We start from the raw sequence: 25,829 nt of genomic DNA on the forward strand, positions 1-25,829 counted from the left end.
TCCTAACATATCAGATAAAAATCTGCAGGACTGGTCGACGATTGAATGTGTATGGAGGCTTCCTGACTATGCCCTGACAAAGGATGTTGGGTAAAAAAGGATAAGGCTGTTGGAAATCAATAGCCCAAACTTCTTGTTCATCAGTGAAACAAGCCTCTGTCAAATCATTCTCAAAGAACACAGGAATGATTATCTTAGCCAAACGTTCCCGTGTATAGGGAGTTTGGAGACATAGCCATCTACGCTCATCTGAGCCCAGCATCCCCGTGTATAGGGAGTCTGGAGACATAGCCATCTACGCTTGTCTGAGCCCAGCATCATCACCGTGTATAGGGAGTCTGGAGACATAGCCATCTACGCTCATCTGAGTCCAGCATCCCGGTGTTTAGGGAGTCCAGAGATAGTAATCTATGCTCATCTGAGCCCAGTGTCCCAGTGTATATGGAGTCCAGAGACATAGCCATTTACGCTGGTCTGAGCCTAGTGTCACCATGTATAAGGATTCCGGAGACATTCATCTACGCTCGTCTGAGCCCAGCGTCCCTGTGTTTAGGGAGTTCAGAGACATAGCCATCAAATATGAACGGCCAGCTTTAAAACCCATTGACAATCGTGTCACTGTTTATATTTAAAGGCAGCCATGTTTTTCGTGTCTCATAAAACCACTTTAAGCAATAGGGAGCACATAATATGTGAAGGGTTTACTGATCTTGGGAAACACACTGAGGTATGAACTGTAAGGCAGAGGGTCCCCTGATGGCAAAAAGTCTGTAATCAGGTTAGTTGGCAAATATTTCCCCCATGGGTATCCAGATGTTTTTGCACTGGGTGGCATGGTAGAGGAACTCTTCTCCTTCTCCCTCCTGGGGGTTCTCCCAGTCTCTGGGCAGACCGTAATTTACCCACGTTCGTTTACAGTTTTCTGCAGACGACCACTCTATGAATTTCGATCCCTGTTGAAAGAGAGAATAAAAATTATTGTCATGAATCGACGGCATCTGATCACAGCTGTCGACAGTCACGGAATGGAAATTGTAGAAGTGCAAGCTATATTTTTGATGCTCGTGCTTCTTTTCTTAGCTCCCATGTTGCCTAACATTTGCCCTGAATTTTGAACAAAGTGATTACTGCACTGATCGTTACTATTCGGCCTACAGAGACTTCAGCGCAGGTAAGGCTACTTTCACACTAGCGTTATGAGGCGCAGCGCAGGGCAGCCGCTAAGCTCCGCCCCGGCCACGCCTCCTCAGGTCAGCTCCTCCTATGGGCGCATGACGCTGTATGCGAACAGCGTACCCTATATTTAGCGTTGGGTATGCTGGCCGTGCGCTGGTATGATTTTGACGGATTTATAAAAAACAAAAACGGCATAATCAGGGGAGCAGTGGAAATAAAATAAGAATAAAACCTGCCCATGTTTGACCTGGTGGCAGGTTTTCAATAAAGGTTCCAGTATTGTTCATGGGGGTCACTGTATGATGTACAGGAACGAGCTGACAGTTACAGACTGAGAGCCATTGTGGAAAACTCTTTTACATGACGGATCTACTGCCAATGACCTATTGTACACTGTGTGCAGAATTATTAGGCAAATGAGTATTTTGATCACATCATCCTTTTTATACATGTTGTCCTACTGCAAGCTGTATAGGCTTGAAAGCCAACTGTCAATTATGTAAATCAGGTGATTTGCATATCTGTAATGAGGAGGGGTGTGGTCTAATGACATCAACACCCTATATAAGGTGTGCTTAATTATTAGGCAACTTCCTTTCCTTTGGCAAAATGGGTCCGAAGAAAGATTTGACGGACTCTGAAAAGTCAAAAATTGTGAGATGTCTTGCAGAGGGATGCAGCGGTCTTGAAGTTGCCAAACTTTTGAAGCGTGATCACTGAACAATCAAGCGTTTCATGGCAAATAGCCAACAGGGTCGCAAGAAGCGTGTTGATAAAACACCAAGGTTACTTACCGGTAGCCGTTTTTTCCGGAGCCCATGACGGCACACATGAGAGAGGGGATCCGCCCAGTCAGGACAGGAACCCTACTGAAGATAAAAGGGCGGTACCTCTCCATCGCTTCAGTTGGTTTACAGAGCATGAGAGGCCCCCCGGGTTAGTACACATGGTAAAACTATCACCACATTATATCTAACTAAAAAAAACACCCAAACTATAGTGCATACCAAAGGAGTGAAAGGGGGGGGAATATACAGGTGCCGTCATGGGCTCCGGAAAAACCGGCTACCGGTAAGTAACCTTGGTGTTTTCCCGCCTCCCATGACGGCACACATGAGAGACTTTTGTAGAATAAGACACCTTAGGGAGGGACCACCGCTTGCAGCACCCTTCTACCAAAGGTTAGGTCAGTAGAGGAAGACAGATCAAGTCGGTAGTGCTTAAAAAAGGTGGAAGGTGAGGACCAAGTAGCGGCTTTACAAACTTGTTCAATTGATACCTCAGCCTTCTCTGCCCAGGAGGTAGCCACGGCTCTGGTGTAGTGAGCCTTGATGCCTTCTGGAACCGGAGCGCCACTTGCGGAGTAGGATAACATAATGGCCTCCCTGATCCTTATGGCAATGGTACTCTTAGCTACCCCGTGCCCTTTTCTACTACCCTGAAAGGCTACAAAAAGGGACTGATCTTTCCTCCACTGACTAGTTACTGACATATGTTGTAATATGGCTCTTCTTACATCTAATGTATGGAACTTTTGCTCCCCAGGGTTTCTAGGATTGTTACAGAAAGATGGCAAGGAGATCTCCTGAGTCCTATGAAACTTTTGGACTACCTTGGGGAGATAGGCCGGGTCTGGTCTTAGAACCACTCGGTCCTCCAAGATCTGTGTATATGGAGGACATATAGACAGAGCTTGAAGGTCGCTGACTCTTCGGGCTGATGTTAAGGCTACCAGTAAGACAGTTTTAAGTATAAGTAGCTTTGGTGACAGTTCTAGTAGTGGTTCAAAGGGGTCCTCTAAGACTAGGTTGAGGTCCCAGGGTGGTATCTTTTGGATAATGACCGGCCTTGACCTGCCACAGGACTTTATGAATCGGGATACCCACCTATTGGCTGCTAAGTTGCAGTTATATAGGGCCCCCAAAGCTGAGACTTGAACTTTGAGTGTGTTAGTGGCTAACCCCAGTTGTAGCCCCGACTGTAAGAATTCTAGGATAGGTCCCACTGGCGCTACATCCCCCAAGGGTTCCCCCAGGAAGTCTAGGAACTTTTTCCACGTTCTACCGTAGATTTGGGATGTTATAGGTTTCCTACTTTTCAACAGGGTGGAGACTAACCCTGGAGAGAATCCCTGGCGACTCAGTAGCGCCCTCTCAAATTCCAGGCTGCTAGATGGAAGCCCTTCACCTGAGAGTGGACCACTGGTCCCTGGGAGAGCAGGTCTGGAATCTCCGGTAGGATCCATGGATCTGTCACTGACATAAGCCTCAGAAGGGAGAACCAAGGCCTTCTCGGCCAAAACGGAGCTGTAAGAATTATTCTCGCTCGATCCTCCCTGATTTTCCTGACCACTACTGGGATCATTGTTATCGGGGGAAATGCATAGGCCAGGATGAACTTCCAGGGTATTTGTAGGGCATCTACTGTGAAGGGGTTTTCCCTTGGGTTTAGTGAGCAGAACTTCCTGACCTTCCGGTTGTGTGCGGTAGCAAACAGGTCTATTTCTGGTTTGCCCCAGGCCTGAACTATTTGTTGGAAGACTTGGGGGTTTAGGGACCATTCCCCTTGTCTTAGGTGCCTGCGACTCAGGAAGTCTGCCTGTATATTTTCTGCCCCCTTTATGTGCAGTGCTGTGATGGATAACACATGTTGTTCTGCTAGCTGGAAGAGAAGATCTGATATTTGCATGAGGCCCCGAGATCTCGTTCCCCCCTGGTGATTGATGTAGGCTACTACTGCTTGATTGTCCGTCATGACCCAGGTGTGGCGGCCCCGAAGTAAGGGAAGGAAATGTTTCACGGCTTTTTCCACTGCCCATAGTTCTTTTACATTTGAACCGTGATCCCTTTCTAGCGAGGACCAGTTCCCCTGTATTGAGTGGGATCTCAGGTGTGCTCCCCATCCTGTGGCACTCGCGTCTGTTGTAATGATGTCCTCGACTGGTTTTTGCCACGGGACACCGGCTGTTAGATTCTTTTCTACAGTCCACCAGAGCAGGGAATCTCTTACAGCCACTGAGAGACATAGTTTGCCTTCTAAATGCCCTTTTAATTGTTTCTGTGCTGACAGAACTTCCCACTGTAGTTGCCTTAAGTGGTACTGCGCCCATGCTACTGCGGGTATGCATGATGTCAACGAGCCTAAAAGGGACATTGCGTTCCTCAGTGTCATAGTTGGCCTTTGTATTGCTGTGCGAGCTAGGCCCCTTAGGCTACTTTCACACATCAGGTTTTCGGCGTCAGGCGCGATCCGGCGTCGTGCCGGAACGCCGGATCCGGCAAATGTTTCGTAAAACCGGATGTGACGGATCCGGTTTTCTGCCGGATCCGTCTTTTTCTTGACAGACAAAACCGGATCCGTCTCATCCGGTACATCCGTTTTTCTATCCGTTTTTCGACGGATTACGCCGGATCCGGTTTTTAAAATTGACCCTTGTGGCCTTCCGAACGGGATTGGCTACTGGAAAACTATATATAGCATGTTCCTACAGCCCTTCTTTGACAGGTTGTAGAGGAGAAAGTGCAGGTTGGAGAGAAGAGCAAGTTACTGGCGAAGATGGATGTTGTCATTGGAAATATTTTGAAGAATTTGGCGGATTTTATAGCGGAGGCGAATCGTTTGAAGGTGATTGTTCTGGAGAAGGAGAGAGCGAGACAGCAGCGCATCAGGCATCGTAGACGACGTTTGTGGATCCACCCCATCACAGCCAAGAGAATGACGCGTGGGGTCTATTCTACACTCTGCATGGACCTTCGACGAAACCCGGATAAATTTTTTGGATATGTTCGGATGAAAATGGAGAATTTTGATTACTTGGTGGAGCGCATTGCACACCTCATTAGAAATGCGGACACCTATTGCCGCTTCTCTGTTTCACCCGCAGAGCGTCTGATGGTGACTTTAAGGTAAGCCACATTTATTGGATGTGATCGCATCAGAGCACACTTTCACTGCAATCTTGTTGGTGGTAGTTTGTATCTCCAAGTGTTATAGCTCAGTTTTGGTATGTAATGCTGTGATTTAAAACTAATTTATTGTTTTTTTAATTCCCCACAGATTTCTTGCAACTGGAGAATCCCTTTCGTCACTGCATTTCCAGTACAGACTCGGGATTTCCACCATATCTGGAATTGTGAAGTACACATGCCGTGCACTGTGGGACTCCTTAGCTGAAGAGTTTTTACCAGAGCCCACAACAGAGAGGTGGATTGAAATTGCTGACAAGTTTCAACAGATATGTCAGTTTCCAAACTGCTTGGGCGCTGTGGACGGGAAACATATCCGCATTGTAAAGCCAGCTGGATCGGGATCGGAATATTTCAATTACAAGAAATATTTTTCAATTGTCCTCATGGCCATCGCTGACGCGGAATACAAATTTATTGCGGTTGATATTGGGGCCTATGGCCGCTCCAATGACTCTCAAGTTTTCAAACTGTCTGCCATGGGGCGTAAACTGTATGGAAACACCTTCCAGTTCCCACCACCTAGACCGCTGCCGCAAACATCTGGTCCACCTATGCCATTTGAGTGTGTAGGGGATGAAGCCTTCCAGCTGTCAGAACACCTTTTGAAACCATACGCTAGCAGAGGATTGACAAGACCAAAACGCATTTTTAATTACCGCCTCACAAGAGCAAGAAGAATGGTTGAATGTACCTTTGGTATTCTGACAGCCAAATGGCGGGTCCTATTGACTGCGATCAACCTCAAGACAGAAACTGTGGACGAGGTGATCAAAGCGTGCGTGGTACTCCACAATTTTGTTATCTGCAAGGAACCCATTTCCATTGAGGACACCTCTGAAGAAACCACCTTGCAAGATTACCATGACATTACCACTAGAAGTTCTGTGACGGTTTCAGTAATGAGGGACAATTTTGCACTATACTTTATGTCACCTCAAGGCAGAGTACACTGGCAGGATGACAGAGTGTGAAAGATTTGTGCCCTAACCAAACTTGTGTACCTTCTGGACCAACAGTATATACCTTTGCCAACCAAAGTTGGCTATCTTGTCATGGTCTTACTATTTTTAGCTTTAGGCCACAGGTGTGTACCTGGTTGTGTTTTATGCAAAGTATTTCACCTTTTAACAAAAGTTGTGTACATTGTTAGGAAATCACCAACAATAAACACAACTTTTTAGGTGAAATACTTTGCTTCAAACACAACCAGGAACACAACTGTGGCAAAAAGCTAAAATTTACCCACAGTTATATACCTGGTTTTGAATACCTTTTTACCTTTGAAATACCCTGTATTTAACCTTTTTTTTAAACATAGTTCGCCGCAGAAAGAAATGACAGACAACCATTGTGAAACGATAATTTAACTTTTATTTAAATTTTTTTTTTTTTTTGTAAAATGTTTTTAAAGTGCAAAAAACTTTTTTAATAAAGGTTTTAAACCCAATGGGCATTTTTATTAAAAAACACACATTACAAATCTGTGTAGTGTGGGGTGGAAATACTGCTGGAGGGGCTGCGGGACACTTCGACACTGGGTGTGTGGAGAGAGGACTGGGATCGTGGTGGGGAAGGAACAGTTAGAGGTGAAGGTGTGGAAAAAGCTACAGAATGGGTGGAAATGTGGGAGGCAGAAGAGGTGGTGGGCGGTGGAGTGGAGGGTTGGGCAGGGACTGTAGGAGCAGATGATGTTGATGGAAAGTTGTATGGGGAAGGCGTTTGGTACGGGGAAGGAGTTTGGTACGGGGAAGGCGTTTGGTACGGGGAAGGCGTTTGGTACGGGGAAGGAGTTTGGTACGGGGAAGGAGTTTGGTACGGGGAAGGAGTTTGGTACGGGGAAGGAGTTTGGTACGGGGAAGGAGTTTGGTACGGGGAAGGAGTTTGGTACGGGGAAGGAGTTTGGTACGGGGAAGGAGTTTGGTACGGGGAAGGAGTTTGGTACGGGGCAGGTTGCTGGAAGTGGGGAGATGTCTGGTACTGGGGAGGTTGCTGGTATGTAATAGGAGGGGGAGGATGGAAAGTGGCTGGAGGGGGTGCAGATGTAATAGGAGGGGGAGGATGGAAAGTGGCTGGAGGGGGTGCAGATGTAATAGGAGGGGGAGGATGGAAAGTGGCTGGAGGGGGTGCAGATGTAATAGGAGGGGGAGGATGGAAAGTGGCTGGAGGGGGTGCAGATGTAATAGGAGGGGGAGGATGGAAAGTGGCTGGAGGGGGTGCAGGTGGAGGAACTACAGTGGTGGGAGGTGGAGGTTGGGAGGTAACCTGCTGTAGAGCACCGTGGCACGAATGCATTACATGCATCTGCTGGGTTGGAGATAGTGTTGCCATGCGCTCCACAACAGACCTGAAAAAGGTGTGGTTTGGCGAAGATCTTGCTTCTGAATGCATGGTTTGCAGAAGTGTCTTCACCTCCAGAATGCTGGAGTTGATCTGCTGAAAGCCTGCGGAGATTTGCTCTGACAAGACTTTTAGACAGTTCTGGAAAGATGCATTCAGATGCAAGAACTCTTGCGCATAACTCTTTTCCTGACCCCTCTGCCGCTGTCGCCCAGTACCCGCAGGTGTACTAGAGGTGGCAGGGGCAGAAGGGTGGGGTAAAGGGAAAGCGATCTCCTCACCAGCAGCTTCATGTAATGTAGGCGGCCACGATGCTCCTGTGCTGGTGGATGGGACAGATGGGTCGAATGTGTGGGAAGGCTGGGAAGGTGCAGATGTACCGGGGCGGTCGAAGTGTCCCTCGGTGCCGGTCTCCTCAGGGATCGCCTCAGAAGGGTCCAATCGTGCAGGCTCCCGAGTGCTGCTCACCGTGCTGTGGAATAAAGAGAAAAAAAAACAATTAAAATAGTGACATGGTATGGCCCTGGCTGAAAAAAAAAAGTTACATCTAAACATTTTTTTGTCACATGTGGTGTGTAATATTTACCTTCTGGTGAGCATTGTCTCCCGGAGGAACGACAGGGCTTCTGCGTACTTGTACTTCCTCCTGCGTCCTCCAGATCCACTCGGGGCCCGCATCTCTTTATTGAACTCCTTCTTGAAACGATCCCTCACAGACCGCCACCGATTCACAATTCTGTTCCCTGAAACGAGAAAGGAGTGGTTAGTATACAACATCAGTGTTTCCCAAACTCCAGTCCTCATGGTCCCCAGGGGTCATGTTTTCAGGATTTCCATAGTAAATAGAAATCCTGAACACATGATCCGTGGGGACCACGAGGACTGGAGTTCGGGAAACACTGGTTTACATCAAGCAACCGGTACTGTATATACTTACGCTCTTTAATCTGGGCTCGAACATCGAGGTCCTCCCAGCGGCCCACAAGGAGTGAACAGATTTCCTCCCAGAGTCGTCGGGTAACAATAAGGTCAGCGTGGCGGCGGTCAGCCATATTCCAGAGCGGCTCCCTTTCTCTGACGAGATCGATGAGGTGGTCCACATCGAGTCCTCCATCCTCACCGTCAGAGTCGGGAGCACGCTGTGAAGGCTGTTAAAGAAAAAGACAAAAATAACATAATTAGCCTCCACAAAAGAAATGAAATAAAAAGTGCAAAAAAACAAAGCAAAAATATTTATACTTACACGCTGGTGACCGCCGCGTTGCTGTCGCCGACGACCCTGGGAGGCACTGCGAGGACCTCTTGGCCGAGCACCAGATTGGGAAGACTAGAGAAGAAAACAAAAAATGTTATGTCTTTGGATGTAGGCATTTGTTTGCTGTGTGTGGTCTGCAGAACATTGTTTTCTATGTGTTGTGTGTAGTGTGATGTTGTGTTTCTGCGTTTGATGCAAAAAACTTACCAATTGTGAGCCCACTCCAGGTGTCTGTCCACCCCTTCCTTCTTCTTCTGGGAGCTCCTCTTCATCTTGTGATTCCTGTTTTGAAATAAAAGGCAATGAATAGACATATATTACAGAGATGATGGATTTTGGAAATAAAAACTTACCGTCAAACGCTGACGATGCGAGGGAGGGCTCCCAGAAGAAGATGTGCTGTCCTGTTGATGGCCAGACTCCATGGCTGTGGGTATTGCTGCTGCTGTTGCTGCTGCCAGTGATGCCATTTCTGCTGCTGCTGCTGCATCTCTTTGGCGGCTGTTGAATAAAGAGAAACAAAGGGCCAATGAATATCTTGATATTCCATGGCCCTAGTTTGGAGGAATGGGGGATTTGATAATTACCGTCTCTCATCTGCTGCTGGACTCCCCTCCTCAGCATGTTCCATTTGCTGCTCCATTTGGGGTGGTGGTGGTGCTGATGGTGCTGCAGTGGTCTCCTGCCTTCTCCTGCTGCGCTTGTTTGCTTTCTTGGGTGGCATGTTGGGTGTGGCTGTGGGTCCCACTGTCTTGCTTTTATATATGTCTTGTGGGCAGAGCTACTGAGCATGCTCAGACCAAAAAAAACGGATCCGGCTATCGCCGGATCAGGTGCATTGCGGCGCTCATAGGCTTTCATTGTGTGAAAAAGCCGGACGCGCCGGATCCGGCGTGTCCGGCTTTTTCGCCGGAGACAAAAAACGTTACAGTAGCCGTTTTTTCCAGACGCCGGATCGCGACACATTGCCCGATCCGGCGAAAACCGGATGAAACGCATGGCCATCCGGCGCGATCCGGCGCAAATGCAAGTCAATGGGGGGGAAACCGGATCCGGCATTGCATTTCGCCGGATCCGGTTTCTGTCAAAAGCGCCGGATCGCGCCTGACGGCGAAAACCTGATGTGTGAAAGAGGCCTTATCTTGGTCACTTTGCTCTCTGGTAGGAGTCAGCGTTGTTGCTCGGAGTCCAATATCAACCCTAGGAGGGATTGCTCTTTTACTGGGGTTATCCTTGACTTGGGGATGTTTACTATTCATCCTAGTCCTACTAGAATTGCTATCACTTCCTTCACTTGATGTGTGCAGTGGGACTCCGAACCTCCCTACTACCAGAAAGTCACCTAGGTATGGGACAATCACTATGTCCCTGGAACGCAGAAAAGACATTACTTCGGCCATCACTTTGGTGAATACTCTGGGGGCTGTAGACAGGCCAAATGGAAGGGCTGCGTACTGGTAGTGTTTCATCTGCCCCTGGACATAGAACGCTACTCTCAAATATTTTCGATACTCCCGATGAATTGGGATGTGATAGTAGGCATCTTTTAAGTCTATCACTGCCATGAGGCAATGCTGGAACAGGATCTTTGTGACCGTGTTGATTGACTCCATTTTGAAGGAGCAATTGTCTACCCACTGATTGAGTCTCCTCAGGATGACAATGGTTCTCCAAGAGCCGTCTGGTTTTTGTATTAAGAAGAGGGGGAGTAGAACCCCCTTCCTTCTTCATGCACTGGGACTTCCTGTAGGACTTGTTTTTTCACTAGTCCCAAGACTTCCGTCTCCAGGGCCAGCTGTTGCTCTTGGGCTTTCCTTCTGGGTGTCATTATGAAGGTATGCCTGGGCGGACGGATTAATTTTATTTTTAAGCCGTCCTTGATTATATTTAGGACCCATGTACTGGGGGAGATATTTGCCCAGGCGGAAAGGAAGAGAGAAAGCCTTCCCCCTACCTCCGGCCCAATGTCATTGGGGAGATTTTTTGGAGTAAGTGGAAGGCCCTTTAAACATATAGCCCGATCCACTTCTTTCTCTAAAGTCCCAGCTTTTTCTATCTCCCGGGGAACGACCCCTGTTAAATCTCCTCCTCCGAAAGGGCTGCTTTTTAGTTTCTCCCTGAAATCGGGGAAAGCTTTTCCTCCTATCCCCCGCATGTTCCAAAATCTCTTCTAGTTTTTTCCCAAAGAGGAATTGGCCATTACATGGAATGGAACATAACCTATGCTTTGATGGTAAATCTCCGGGACACTCTTTAAGCCACAGGGCTCGTCTTGCCGCGTTTGACAGGCTTGCTGCCCTAGCTGTCAATCTTGCGGAGTCTGCAGAGGAATCTGCTAGGAAAGCCGCTGCTCCGTGCACCAGTGTCAAATTAGCCAGAATTTCGTCCCTAGGAACTCTATCCTTGATCTGGTCCTCTATTTGTTGCAGCCAGACCATGAGGGCACAAGCGGGACAGGTACCAGCTATCGCTGGTTTCAATCCACCTGCTGAAGCTTCCCAGATGTGCTTCAGGAAACAGTCTGCTTTTTTGTCAAGAGGGTCTTTCAACACGCCAGAGTCCTCTAATGGTAGGGATACCTTTTTTGAGGATCTGGCTACGGCCCCATCAATTTTTGGGACTTTTTCCCAGGCTTCTGAATCCTTCTTGTCAAAAGGGTACCTCCTCTTTGATGCGGAAGGTAAGCCCCCTGACCTCTCCAGGTTTTTCCATTCCCTGTCAATTAGTGCTTTTATTTTATCATTTACAGGGAAGGTACGTTTTCGTTTTTCCTCCAGTCCTCTAAACATTACATCCGCTAATGATTTGGGAGCTTTTTCCTCTTTAAGGCCCATTGTAGCCCTAATCGCTCTAACCAGTTTTTCCACATCCTCTATTGGGAAACATGGACGGCCGCCTATATCGCTGTCCGAGGAGGATTCTGAGGACTGAGTAGAGGAAGAGGAGGTGGAGGGGGACAAGGATCTATCCCGCCCCTTCTGCCTTGGCGAGGCCTCTGAATCGGAGCTTCTTCTACGATTTCTTTTATCTTTCTTTTTAAGGGGTGCCTTTAGGGAACCTTTCACCTCCTGTTGAATTAAATGTTTAAGGCTAGTCACCAAATCAGGGGTCTCCTCCTGTATAGTTTTATTTATACAGTCAGCGCAGAGGTCTTTCTGCCACTGATCTGCCAGCGGGTGTTTACATAGGGCGCATTCTCTATTTTTGGTTTTGCTGCTGGCCTTCCTCGACCCCTAGTGATCAAACAGAGAAAATGGAACCCCGTTACCATAAGGGTGACATTCACGTAGATCACTCACCACCGCTGTCAATCAGGGGTACCGATCTCGGAGGCTCCTCAGATGCACTCGTGACGTTTCTCCAGGACTTCTCAGAGTCTTGCCGATTGCGTTTATGACTGCCGCTCCCACCACTCGAGCGACTGCTCCTGGTATGTTGGTGGCTCGGCCTGGCATCTGACGAGAGGTCTTGCTGCTGACGCTGCTGTCGCTGCTGCTGCTCGTCTTGCCCCACTTCCATCATGAAGCCTTGGGCATGAGTGCTTCTTCTGTGGTCACCCCCCTTTTGTAAGGGAGATAAACTGCACTCTCCGCCTCCTCCGGTTACCCCACAGCCCCTCCCCCCCCCGCCATGCCGCCGGGATCTCCTTTCGCCGGCCGGCTTTATTTGCTATGGGCGCCGCCATCTTGGATCGCCGGCGCCACCTTCCGACGTCACGCAGGCACGCCCCCTCCCAGCATGCCCTGCGTGTGACGTCAGGGGAGCGCGACCCAGAAGTGGCCGTTCCTTGACGCTCCTGGATGCGGCAGAGGGGGAGAGGGCGGCGCGGCAGACACGGCAGAGCCCCAGGACCCCAGGCCGTGCTGCTCCTGCGCCCGCTCGGACGCTGAGCCCCCGGGGGACCCGCGGACGGCGCTTCCCTCCTCCGACGCACGGCGCCCAGGACCCTGCCTGTTCTTCCACGCCGGCACAAGAGAGGGGCAGGTACGTCTTCAGTACACGGGTCCCTGTCAGGACAGGAAACCCAACTGAAGCGAGGGAGAGGTACCGCCCTTTTATCTTCAGTAGGGTTCCTGTCCTGACTGGGCGGATCCCCTCTCTCATGTGTGCCGTCATGGGAGACGGGAAAAAAGGCGCAAAATAACTGCCCATGAATTGAGGAAAATCAAGCGTCAAGCTGCCAAGATGCCATTTGCCACCAGTTTTGCCATATTTCAGAGCTGCAACGTTACTGGAGTATCAAAAAGCACAAGGTGTGCCATACTCAGGGACATGGCCAAGGTAAGGAAGACTGAAAAATGACCACCTTTGAACAAGAAACTTAAGAAAAAACATCAAGACTGGGCCAAGAAATATCTTAAGACTGAATTTTCTAAAGTTTTATGGACTGATGAAATGAGAGTGACTCTTGATGGGCCAGATGGATGGGCCCGAAGCTGGATCAATAAAGTGCAGACAGCTCCACTCCGACTCAGACGCCAGCAAGGTGGAGGTGGGGTACTGGTATGGGCTAGTATCATCAAAGATGAACTTGTGGGACCTTTTCGGGTTGAGGGAAGCTCAACTCCCAGACCTACTGCCAGTTTCTGGAAGACACCTTCTTCAAGCAGTGGTACAGGAAGAAGTCAGTATCGTTCAAGAAAAACATGATTTTCATGCAGGACAATGCCCTATCACATGCATCCAAAAACTCCACAGCGTGGCTGGCCAGTAAAGGTCTAAAAGAAGAAAAAATAATGACATGGCCCCCTTGTTCACCTGATCTGAACCCCATAGAGAACCTCATAAAATGTAAGATCTACAAGGAGGGAAGTCAGTACACCTCTCGGAACATTGTCTGGGAGGCTGTGGTGGCTGCTGCACGCAATGTTGATCATAAACAGATCAAGCAACTGACAGAATCTATGGATGGAAGGCTTTTGAGTGTCATCGCAAAGAAAGGTGGCTATACTGGTTACTGTTTTTTTTTTTTTTTTGAATGTCAGAAATGTTTATTTCTAAATTTTGTGTTGTTATATTGGTTTACCTGGTGAAAATAAACAAGTGAGATGGGTATATATTTGGTTTTTATTAAGTTGCCTAATAATTATGCACAGTAATAGTTACCTGCACAAACAGATATCCTCCTAAGATAGCCAAATCTAAAAAAAAACCCACTCCAACTTCCAAAAATATTAAGCTTTGATATCTATGAGGCTTTTGGGTTGATTAAGAACATAGTTGTTGTTCAATAATAAATAATAATAAAAAGAATCCTCTCAAATACAACTTGCCTAATAATTCTGCACACAGTGTAGTCTCTATAACCCAATGCTGAATACTACATGAATGCCCCGGCACACTGCAAAACGTTTATCTCGGAATAATACAGACAGGGTCCTGAGCAGAGTAACTCCTATTAAACTCAATACAATACCAAGCATAAATCAGAGTATTTAAAGGGGTTGTCCAGGACTAAGTTGGATGACGTATTCCGGCATGCTCGCCAACTAGCTGTAATCTGTGGTCAGATGTACACAGGGTATGGAGCAGATCAGGGCAGCTCAAGTCCCATTCACATGAATAGGAGCTGAGCTGTAACACCTGAGATTAGTCACTAAACAGTATATGGAGTTGTGCTGTCCTGCTTTCGCGCATTGTGTACAGTGAAAGAAACAATTATTTGATCCCTTGCTGATTTTGTAAGTTTGCCCACTGATAAAGACATGAACAGTCTATAATTTTAAGGGTAGGTTAATTTTAACATTGGTAGATAGAATATCAAAAATAAAATCCAGAAAATCACATTGTATAAATTATATAAATTTATTTGCATTTTGCAGTGAGAAATAAGTATTTGATCCCCTACCAACCATTAAGAACTACAGACCAGTTAGACATTCCTAACTCGTTACCTGCATTAGAGACAGCTGTCTTACATAGTCACACTTCTGTCCACAGACTCAATTAATTAGTCAGATTCTAACTTATACAACCTGGACAAGACCAAAGAGCTTCAAAAGCATGTCAGGGACAGGCTCATAGACCTGCACAAAGCTGGAATGGGCTACAAAACCATAAATAAGATGCTGGGTGAGAAGGAGACAACTGTTGGTGAAATAGTAAGAAAATGGAAGAAATACAAAATGACTGTAAATCGACATCGATCTGGGGCATCATGCAAAATCTCACCTCATGGGGTATCCTTGATGAGGAAGATCAGCCTAAAACTACACGGAAGGAACTTGTTAATGATCTCAAGGCAGCTGGGACCACAGTCACCAAGAAAACCATTGATAACACATTATGCCGTAAAGGTTCAAAATCCGACAGTGCCCGCAAGGTCCCGCTGCTCAAGAAGTTTGCCAATGAACACCTGGATGATTCTGTGAGTGATTGGGAGATGGTGCTGTGGTCAGATGAGACAAAAATTGAGGTCCCTTGGCATTAACTCAAGTCACTGTTTGGAGAAATGCTGCCTGTGCCCCAAAGAACACAGTCCCCACTGTCAAGCATGTATGTAGAAACATTATGTTTTGGGGCGTTTCTCTGCTAAGGGCACAGGACTACTTCACCGCATCAATGGGAGAATGGATGAAGCCATGTACCGTAAAATCCTGAGTGAAAACCTCTTTCCCTCTGCCAGGACATTAAAGATGGGTCGTGGCGGGGTATTCCAGAAAGACAATGACCCAAAACATACAGCCAAGGCAACAAAGAAGTGGCTCAAAAAGAAGCACATTAAGGTCATGGAGTGGCCTAGCCAGTCTCCAGACCTTAGTCCCATAGAAATCCTATGGAGGGAGTTGAAGCTCCGAGTTGTCAAGCGCCAGCCTCAAAATCATAATGATTTAGAGATGATCTGCAAAGAGGAGTGGACCAAACTTCCTCCTGACATGTGCGCAAACCTCATCATCAAGTACAAAAAACGTGTGACTGCTGTGCTTGCCAACAAGGGTTTTGCCACCAAGTATTAAGTCTTGTTTGCCAGAGGGATCAAATACTTATTTCTCACTGCAAAATGCAAATAAATTTATATAATTTATACAATGTGATTAGTATGGGGTGCAGAATCTGACTGATCTGATACGCTATGGATAAGCCGTCAGCAAACTGGTTTTTGCTACACACCCAATTTAACCCCTTCCCACATCATTGATACAGTTGAGTAGACCATGATTAGACAGACAGATTGGAAATATATTGGTCTTTTACAGATGAGAACAGTTTATTAAATTTTGTGTGATCCCAGAAAACCCCTTTAAGGGAATTGTTCAGATGCCTTACACAAAACATAAGGGGCCTTTTAGACGGGTTGATGTGAGCGTTTGTTCCTGATCACTGCCTAGTAATAACACTTCCAGTTATGCAACAACAAACCATGATTGGAAAATTTTTTCAATGATTGCATGAGTTACAATAATGTTTGTCTGAAGGATGATTTATTGGGCGCAGCCATTTTGCTTGAATTGACAGCATTTAGATATGCTTTACTGCAGCCATATGGTCCGTATAACACTGGTAACCAGAGATGAGTGACTTCTATGGGCGAGTGCTGTGGGCATGCTCTATGACCTGTGCAATGGTCAGTGTGCAGAGAACAGGAAGAGGTAAGCAGTGTCCATCAACAACTTTAGAAAATCGACCTAGAATTGTCAGCATGATTTCGGTATAAACATAACTTATGACACCGGGGTGAATACCACATGACGGAAAGGAAAAAGACAGAAGAATAAAGCGAATTACCTGCTCAGATCCGAAGTACCACATGGCTTGAATATCTTGGTGCTCCACAAGGTATTTGGACAAATGGTCCCGTCCACCGGTAAGTATGTTTACTACCCCTCCTGGAAGGTCAGAGGTGTCAAATACCTGAGAAAAGGAAAAAAAAAAACAACCAGAGACAGAAATAAAGTCTAACGGGAATTACTGAAAACATCAGATCACTTTCCTGAATATTTCCTTTTAGTTACTCGTCAAATATTTAAATTGTGACTTAGACTCTTAACACTGGAATTTCCTCATACTTTACACTAATTCTTCAGCTAAAATCCACCTTATGGTCGAGATCAACTAAAGAGCTACGGCAAGCCGGAAAGACCAGTACAGTTTTATGTGCCACAATATAGGAAAAAAAGGGTCTAATACTTTGATAATCTTATGTCTGGTGGAAAAGGAAGAAACCAAGAGACTTTGGAGAAAAGATGATGTACTTACTTTTATGTGATATATATCTACATGTTAATAATACTAGATAAGAGAACACTTGCAGAGATATTCAATCTCTGTACATGAAAGTACGATAGTCAAGGTATTTAAAATACCGTATTTTTTGGATCATAAGACGCACTTTTGTTCCCCCAAATATTTGGGGAAAGTGGGGGGTGCGTCTTATAATCCGAATGGGTGAGGTAGAGTGGGGGGGCGGCTTTGGAGTGATGTCAGGGCAGGGGTTGGCTGGATGCGGGCTGCAGAGACAGCGGGTGGTCACATGCTCCCGCTCATTAGGCTCATGTAATATTCACTGAACCTGCTGTCCATCACCTCGGTGCTGAAACCGCTCCGAGTTGGTGGACAGGGGAGCTGAGCATATTACATGTGCCTGCACTCTCCCCCCGCCCCTATAGTCACCTTCTGATTGCTCCATGCTCCCAGCTCCCCCCTGGTTCTTACTGTGTCTGTGTGCCAATAGGACCTGCGGTCATGTGACTCCCAGTGTGCAGCACTGCGGTCATGCGATGGAAGGTCCTGAAGCTACAATGAAATGCCTGTATGAGCAGCTCCTGGATGTCAGCACAGACACAGGAAGAGCCGTGGCGGAGCTGGGAGCATGGAGCAATCATCGGAAGGTGAGTTATAGGTTTGTTATTTTATCATGTGCTTGCCAGCAGGGGGGGAACGTGTCCATGCCAGCAGGGGGGGAATATAGGGACGGGCGGAATATAGGGACGGGCGGGGCGTGCCCATGCCAGCAGGGGGGAATATAGGGACAGGGGGGGCCGTGTCCATGCCAGCAGGGGGGAATATAGGGACTGGGGAGCCGTGTCCATGCCAGCAGGGGGGAATATAGGGACTGGGGAGCCGTGTCCATGCCAGCAGGGTGGAATATAGGGACGGGAGGGCCGTGTGCATGCCAGCAGGGGGAAATATAGGGAAGGGGGGCGTGTGCATGCCAGCAGGGGGCAATATAGGGACGGTGGTACGTGTGCATGCCAGCAGGGGGGAATATAGGGACGGGGGGCTGTGTGCATGCCAGCAGGGGAAAATATAGTGACGGGGGGGCCATGTGTGTGTCAGTATCAGCAGGGGGCATTTAGTGACTGGGGGGACATATCCAGGATTTGGTGGGGGGGCTATGTGCCAGCACAAGGGGGCCATGTACCAGGATGGGGGTTATATAGATACCAGGATGAGGGACATATATATGATTTGAAAGACGGACACTGGCATTATAAGACACACCTCCATTTAACATAAAAAAATTCTTTTTCTTCACCAAATTTGGGGGTGCGTCTTATAATCAGGTGCGTCTTATAAAGCGAAAAAGTTTATCATTTCAATATATTTATAAGGGAGGATTCTAAAAATCAAGTGTGAGTCATCACAGTAATCAGCCAAGAGATGTACTGAGTCTGGTAAGGCTGGTTTCATATTAGCGTTTTTTTGTGCAGCGCATCGTGCGCATCAGTCATACACAGCTATGTTTAACATGGCATACGCATGGTCTTGCGTTTGCACGCGTTTGAGATTTTGTGCACATGCGTTTTTTCAGGTGTGCGACTGGACGCGCCAGATGCAACTTGTTGCAATTTTGGGTCCGCCCTAAGTCATTAAAAAAACGCATGCGTTTGCTTGCGCACGGAATGCATCAAAACAACAACACATTACAATCTATGGAAACGCACATATGCGCATGGACATGCGCACGCCTGCGTTTTTGAACGCATGCATTTTTTTAATTAACTTGTCTAGAGAGTGGTTTAAACCACCCCCTACACAAAAAAAAACATTGTTTGGGGGGTAGTGTCTATAAAAAGAAGGTGTTGGCACTGGCAGTCCACTACTCTACAGCCTGCACGAGACAAGCACCTTGGAGAATTTGGAGAGTGAAGCACTTTGGAGACTAGCAGCCACTTGAATAAAGTGAGTATTAAACCTAATGTCTGCCTGTCCTTTTTTCTCAATTTATTATGTAGTAATGCTTCTTTTTCAGACCTCATCGTCCACATCAGCGGCGGAACAGCAGGAGCTGCCAGTGCAAGTGCAGGCGGGGAGACGGCGTGTAAGTATAGACTGATTGATTGTACGCTTTTTTTTTTTTTTTTAATTGTTTTATTGCCTGTTTTTCCTCTTCAATCTTGCTTCTTTTCTGTCTTGTTTTCTATCTTTTTCATTTCCAAATCTTTCCAAGATTAAGGTTTTTCTTTCTTTTCTAGGCTCCACAACGGGATGAAGAACTCGCCCTGGACAATGAGGCCCTGATCCAGTTGGTCCAGGAGCAAGTCCCGTTGTGGGACAACCGTGATTCACTGCACTCGGACAATGCTCCGTCGGCTCTGGAATGAGGTGGCCGCAGCGCTGAAGGATGGCTGGGAAGCCTCTTCACGGGTCCGCAAAGAATTTCTTAAGTATTTCAATGCTGTGTGATGCGGCAGTGACCTTGGCCGTAATCACACAACTGTGTGTGATGCTAGTAACTCCTGCGAGTTTCTAGCATCACACACATTTGTGTTATCCCGGCCTACAATGCACTGTCTATTTTTTTTTTCCCACAGTGAACAAAGTCAGAACCCATTGGCGCTCGATGAAGGACTGCTTCAACAGGGATGTACGTCAGGAGAGCAGGGTTCCCAGTGGTGCTGCGGCATGGACCTCAACCAAATATAGATACCATCGGGCGTGGCCTTCTTAAGACCGGTCCTTGCCACCAGATCGTAGGTATTTTGTTGTTCTATTGGATTGTGTTTTACTCTGTGTTTTTCTATTACACAGGTGTTGGCGCTTTAACTATTGTAAATGCATGATACTGTTTTTCTTTTCTTTTCACAGCACCTGGAGCAGCACCCTGCAACCTGTTCCTGGAGCGGTCCTTCATCGAGCTGCCTCGGACCCGTCCCAGCCATCCCACAGCCAAGAAGCAGCTTGCGGGTCGGCACCACAGACAGCTGGAGACCAGGAAGCTGGTATGTCAGGTGTTCACCTGTCCCAGGTCTCTGCCACTGGTTTTGCGGGTAATTCCCGCCAGCGGCAGAAGGCCTCGGACAGGTCTGTCATGCCCGAGTTCCTTCACTTGAGCTCGGTCTTTCAGAATTGCCTCTAGGCGCTGTCAGACAGACTGGAAAGCGGTTTTACCCTAATGGAAACACTCTTCCAGTCTGTCGCCTTGACCATCTGGAAGCCGACCTCAACAGACCAGCGCACCAGGTGTGGTACAGTAAAGGGTGTTTTACTGGATGGAAGATATGTTTCTCTTAGCAGGTTAATGTTTAGCCAGGTTTTTCCTTAAAGATGGGACCTGCAATGATGTCAGGGTCACGTAATCAGCCCATGTGATGTCTACCTCACTGGTGGGAGGGGTTAGGCCCTATGTAATGGAGGTTGGTGATTGCCACAGTGCGAGTGTGTTTCTAGAAACTACAGGAACTTGTGTGGACTCAGCCTGAAACTTGTATATAGGATTCCCGTGCCACAGGACTGTCGCAGCAAGACTCGGAAGAACCCCGGGAATGGCACCTGGCGGATGCCGCAAAACCTGGCAGCCGCTTAGTTACGCCCGTCCCGTGCAAGGGGTGAGTCTGGGACCAGTGGTTCTCCAAGCTGGAGTATGTGTTTGCTTTCCCTTATGTTTTGTTAAGCTGCTGGTTACTGAGTGACATTAAAACCTCTGAAATTGGACTTTATACCTGTGTGTTGCCTCGTTACTGCCGCCCAGCTATTGCCTACCAGAGCGAATCCCTACACAGGGTAAATATAAAGAATTCTCATGACAAACGCCCACTAGTGTCCTATTGGTGGCGTCTGTTTCAAGGATTTTCCTCCTGTGAAATGTGACATCTAGAGAACGCATGCGCCTAAAAAACACAAACGCATGCAAGCGCTGCGGTTTTTTGTCTTCATGCGTACGCTGATGCGTATAAAAAACGCTGCGTTTGCATGCGTTTTTCCATGCGTTTCTACTTGCGCACGATGCGCAGCGCACAACGACGCAAATGTGAAACTAGCCTAAGTATTACACAAATTTATTTTTATTACAGTTTACTCCACAATTATGATAGATTTTGTGTTCACATATATATTGGTCTCTATAGAGTGCTGCTGTGTCCCGCCTTTTTATGTAACTTATGTATTCATTGCAGTAAGCACCTGTTCATACTATATGGAGGTGCTGGTCAGGTTTTTTGTTCTATGCAGTTATCCATTGGAGAATGTTACCTCCTCCTTTCTGTCTCTGTTTATAATCAACTCTGGTTCCTACCAGATTACTTTAATGTGCAAGTTTGTAACCCAGGAGAGGCATGTTTGCCCACTCACACTGTAGACTTTTATAGCACCAGAGAGGCATTTATTATATGATAGGACCCATCAGAGAAGTGTCACCTTGTCATGGTTGATGGGCTCACATGAACTGACCAATTTATGCGCTAAGAACCTTCACTTTTGTAAGAAAAAAAAAAAAATAATAAATATATATATATATATATATATATATATATATTCAATTTTTTTTAACTTTTTTTTGCAGTTTACTCCACAATTATGATAGATTTTGTATTTGCATATATATTGGTCTCTACAGAGTGCTGCTGCGTTCCTCATTTTTGTAAGTTATGTAAGTATTACACCAGCAGTTACAAAGATATAATAGGACGATTTATTGGACATGAACAGGGATTGGTATTATTGAAAGTAAAAAGTAAAAATGCCACCTTTTGAAGAAGCCAAGGCGAAACATCATCATTGGGGTGGCAGCCCAAGTGTACATGGGTCTTCTATTCAGCACTACAGTAAGTTATGCCTGGTAACATCTTGATTACATGATTACTACTTAACTAGTGTGATACTTGCCAGACTCAGTACATCTCTTGGCTGCTTACGGTGATGCCTCAAGCTTGATATTTAAACTCCCCCCTTTTAAATGTATTGAAATGATAAAAAACTTTGGTTTATTTTAAATACCTTGACCATTGTATCTTCACGTACAGAGATTGAATATCTCTATAAGTGTTATCTAGTGTTTTAGAGGTGACTCTCACTTATATATGACAAAGTGCATTAATATGTTAATAATATTGCTTTACTCATCTGAGTTAATAGGAAAAAAACAGTACAATAGATGTAATAAGAGTACATAGCATTGTTGCACATTCACTACCGTGTAAAAGTTTAGGGTCATTTTGCTTTTCTTTCAAAAATAAGGAAATTTCTCAGTTTTTTCCAATGAAGCTAACCAATGATTCAGAAATACACTGTATACATTGTTAATGTGGTAAATGACTATTGTAGCTGCAAACGTCGGGTTTGTAACGCAATATGTTCATAGATGTATAGAGGCCCATTTCCAACAACCATCACTCCAGTGTTCTTATGGTACTTTGTGTTTGCTAACTGTGTAAGAAGGCTAATAGATGGTTAGAATACCCTTGAAAACCCTTGTGCAAGTATGTTAGCACAGCTGAAAACAGTTTGGCTGATTAGAGAAGCTATAAACCTGACCTTCCTTTGAGCTAGTTGAGAATCTGGAGCATAACATTTGTTGGTTCCATTAAACTCTCAAAATGGCCAGAATAAAAGATCTTTCATGTGAAACTCGACAGTCTATTCTTGGAAATGAAGGCTATTCCATGCGAGAAATTGCCAAGAAACTGAAGATTTCCTACAATGGTGTGTACTACTCCCTTCAGAGGAGAGCACAAACAGGCTCTAACCAGAGTAGAAAGAGAAGTGGGAGGCACCGCTGCACAACTGAGCAACAAGACAAGTACATTAGAGTCTGTAGTTTGAGAAATCGACGCCTCACAGGTCCTCAACTGGCAGCTTCATTAATAGTACAAGCAAAACGCCAGTGTCAATGTCTACAGTGAAGAGGCGACTCTGGGATGCTGGCATTCAGGGCAGAGTGGCAAAGAAAAAGCCATATCTGAGACTGGCTAATAAAAGGAAAAGATTAATATGGGCAAAAGAACACATACATTGGACAGAGGAAGATTGGAAAAAAGTGTTATGGACAGACGAATCCAAGTTTGAGGTGTTTGGATCACACAGAAGAACATTTGTGAGATACAGAACAATTGAAAAGATGCAGGAAGAGTGCCTGACGCCATCTGTCCAGCATGGTGGAGGTAATATGATGGTCTGGGGTTGCTTTGGAGCTGATAAAGTGGGAGATTTGTAAGGTAAAAGGGATTTTTTGCAACAGCATGCCATACCCTGTGGACAACGCGTGACTGGAGCCAATTTCATCCTACAACAGGACAATGACCCAAAGCACACCTCCAAATTATGCAAGAACTATTTAGGGAAGAAGCAGGCAGCTGGTATTCTCTCTGTAATGGAGTGGCCAGCGCAGTCACCAGATCTCAACCCCATTGAGCTGTTGTGGGTGCAGCTTGACCGTATGGTACGCAAAAAGTGCCCATAAAGCCAACCCAACTTGTGGCAGGGGCTTCTGGAAGCATGGGGTGAAATTTCTCCAGATTACCTCAGCAAATCAACTGCTAGAAAGCAAAAGATGCTGTAATTGCTGCAAAGGGAGCATTCTGTGACGAAAGCAAAGTTTGAAGGAGAAAATTATTATTTCAAATAAAAATCTTTTTCTCGAACCTTGTCAATGTCTGGACTAGATTTTAAATTCATTTGGCAACTCATTTGATTAATAAAAGTATGAGTTTTCATGGAAAGCACAAAATTGTCTGGGTGACCAAATTTTGAACGGTAGTGTACATACAATACAGATAGTACAAGTAGAGAGCAGTACAGCACATGTAGTACATGTAGGGAGCTGTGCAGTATATGTAGTACAGTACGTGGATAACATGTAGAGTGCAGTACATGTAGGAGTGAGCAGTACAGTATATATAGTGCTGTTTTCAAGCTGCAAAGTTCATGTTGTACTGTAACTCATCTGTACTATATATACTGCACAGCTCCCTACCTGTATTACATGTACTGTACTGCTCCATACTTATTCTAATACTATTACTATTGTACTGCTCCCTACCTGTACTACATGTACTGTACTGGTCCCCACCTGTGCTACATGTACTGTACTGCTCCCTACCTGTACTACATGTGCTGTACTGTTCCCCACCTGTACTACATGTACTGTACTGCTCCCTACCTGTACTACATGTGCTGTACTGCTCGCTACCAGTACATGTGCTGTATTGCTTTCTACCTGTACTTGTACTGTACTGCTCCCTACCTGTACTACATGTACTGCATTGCTCTCTACTTATTCTAACACTTCTACTACTGTACTGTAGTTGTACTATATGCACTATAATGCATTTTACACATATTACAAGTAAAGTACTGCTCTTTACCTAATCACTAAATACGAATGAAATGGATTACTGTACATACAGCACAGGTAAAGTACAGCACATTATGTGTAGCACAAGTAAGATGTACAGCAGTACAGTACAGGTAGTGCAGGCAGACAGTAGTACAGTACAGGTAGTGCAGTGCGTATGTCATACAGGCAGACAGCGATTCAAAGCTAGTGTGTAGTACAGGCATAGAGCAGCACAGTATCTATAATATAACGCTACAATTGTTACTCTGTCCGAAGCCTTTATAGATTGCACAAGCGCGACGCGCCTTCGCAGTCTGGCTCCAGACAGAAGAAGGCATCCAGCGGTTACAGGTAAGAGGAGTATGTATGACGCCGGAGATCACGGTACGCGTAGACACTGAATGTATACCGCGATCTCCAGTGCCATACTTACCTGACCGGGCGGAGCGTTGCCGCAGTGATTCTCTTCTCGCCGGAGACCAGGGCATAGCGCTATCTGGCGCCATTTTACTGAAAACAAGTGTGTCTTCAGCAATATGGCGCCGGACAGCGCGGTATGGGCATGCGCATACTCCGACTCCGCACTCTGCCCCTGGCCTCCGGCAGAACGGGACAGCGCTGGAGCACAGGGAAGAAAGGTGAGTAAAAAATGTTTTTTTGCTTTTTTTTTTTTTGTATGTGTGCAGTTTAATAGGGATGAGGGGGACCATACATATCAGGATAGGGGGTGAGGGGACCATGCATGTCAGGATTGGGGGGTGAGGGGACCATGCATATCAGGATTGGGGGGGTGAAGGGATCATGCATATCAGGATTGGGGGGGTGAGGGGACCATGCATATCAGGATTGGGGGGTGAGGGGACCATGCATATCAGGATTGGGGGGTGAGGGGACCATGCACATCAGGATTGGGGGGTGAGGGGACCATGCACATCAGGATTGGGGGGGTGAGGGAACCATGCATATCAGGATTGGGGGGGGTGAGGGAACCATGCATATCAGGATTGGGGGGGGTGAGGGAACCATGCATATCAGGATTGGGGGGGTGAGGGAACCATGCATATCAGGATTGGGGGGTGAGGGGACCATCCATATCAGGATTGGGGGGTGAGGGGACCATGCATATCAGGATTGGGGGGTGAGGGGACCATGCATATCAGGATTGGGGGGTGAGGGGACCATGCATATCAGGATTGGGGGGTGAGAGGACCATGCATATCAGGATTGGGGGGTGAGGGAACAATGCATATCAGGATTGGGGGGTGAGGGATCCATGCATATCAGGATTGGGGGGGGTGAGGGGACTATGCATATCAGGATTGGGGGGGTGAGGGGACTATGCATATCAGGATTGGGGGGGTGAGGGGACTATGCATATCAGGATTGGGGGGGTGAGGGGACTATGCATATCAGGATTGGGGGGGTGAGGGGACTATGCATATCAGGATTGGGGGGTGAGGGGACCATGCATATCAGGATTGGGGGGTGACAGGACCATGCATATCAGGATTGGGGAGTGAGGGGACCATGCATATCAGGAATGGGGGTGAGGGGACCATGCATATCAGGATTGGGGGGTGAGGGGACCATGCATATCAGG

The 25,829-nt window shown here is 46.6% G+C and overlaps 2 protein-coding genes across 3 annotated transcripts in view; both read right to left on the reverse strand.

Annotated features, from left to right (window-relative positions):
- Positions 1–346: 346 nt before the first annotated feature.
- The window catches only part of ALDH16A1 (aldehyde dehydrogenase 16 family member A1), a 124,825-nt gene continuing 99,342 nt past the window's right edge, over positions 347–25,829 (reverse strand). The window contains exons 16-17 of one of the 2 annotated variants that reach the window (XM_073570994.1): positions 16,462–16,587; positions 347–953 (exon numbers count right to left, since the gene is read on the reverse strand). In XM_073570994.1, coding sequence (XP_073427095.1) covers positions 780–953; positions 16,462–16,587 — 300 coding nt within the window. In that variant the 3' untranslated portion in view covers positions 347–779. The remainder of the gene's footprint in view (positions 954–16,461; positions 16,588–25,829) is intronic. The other variant, XR_012231328.1, reaches the window with a different exon arrangement.
- On the reverse strand, positions 1,469–8,721 carry LOC141085674 (uncharacterized). Its single transcript, XM_073571250.1, has 4 exons — positions 8,419–8,721; positions 8,068–8,224; positions 7,700–7,953; positions 1,469–1,569 (listed from the first exon to the last, which is right to left on the reverse strand). Exons 1-4 carry the CDS (start codon positions 8,531–8,533, stop codon positions 1,469–1,471), a joined length of 627 nt encoding a protein of 208 aa, XP_073427351.1. The 5' UTR covers positions 8,534–8,721.

This window comes from Dendrobates tinctorius, unplaced genomic scaffold, assembly GCF_039654945.1.
Source record: "Dendrobates tinctorius isolate UK_male_01 unplaced genomic scaffold, ASM3965494v1 ptg000028l, whole genome shotgun sequence".
Lineage (NCBI taxonomy): Eukaryota > Metazoa > Chordata > Amphibia > Anura > Dendrobatidae > Dendrobates > Dendrobates tinctorius.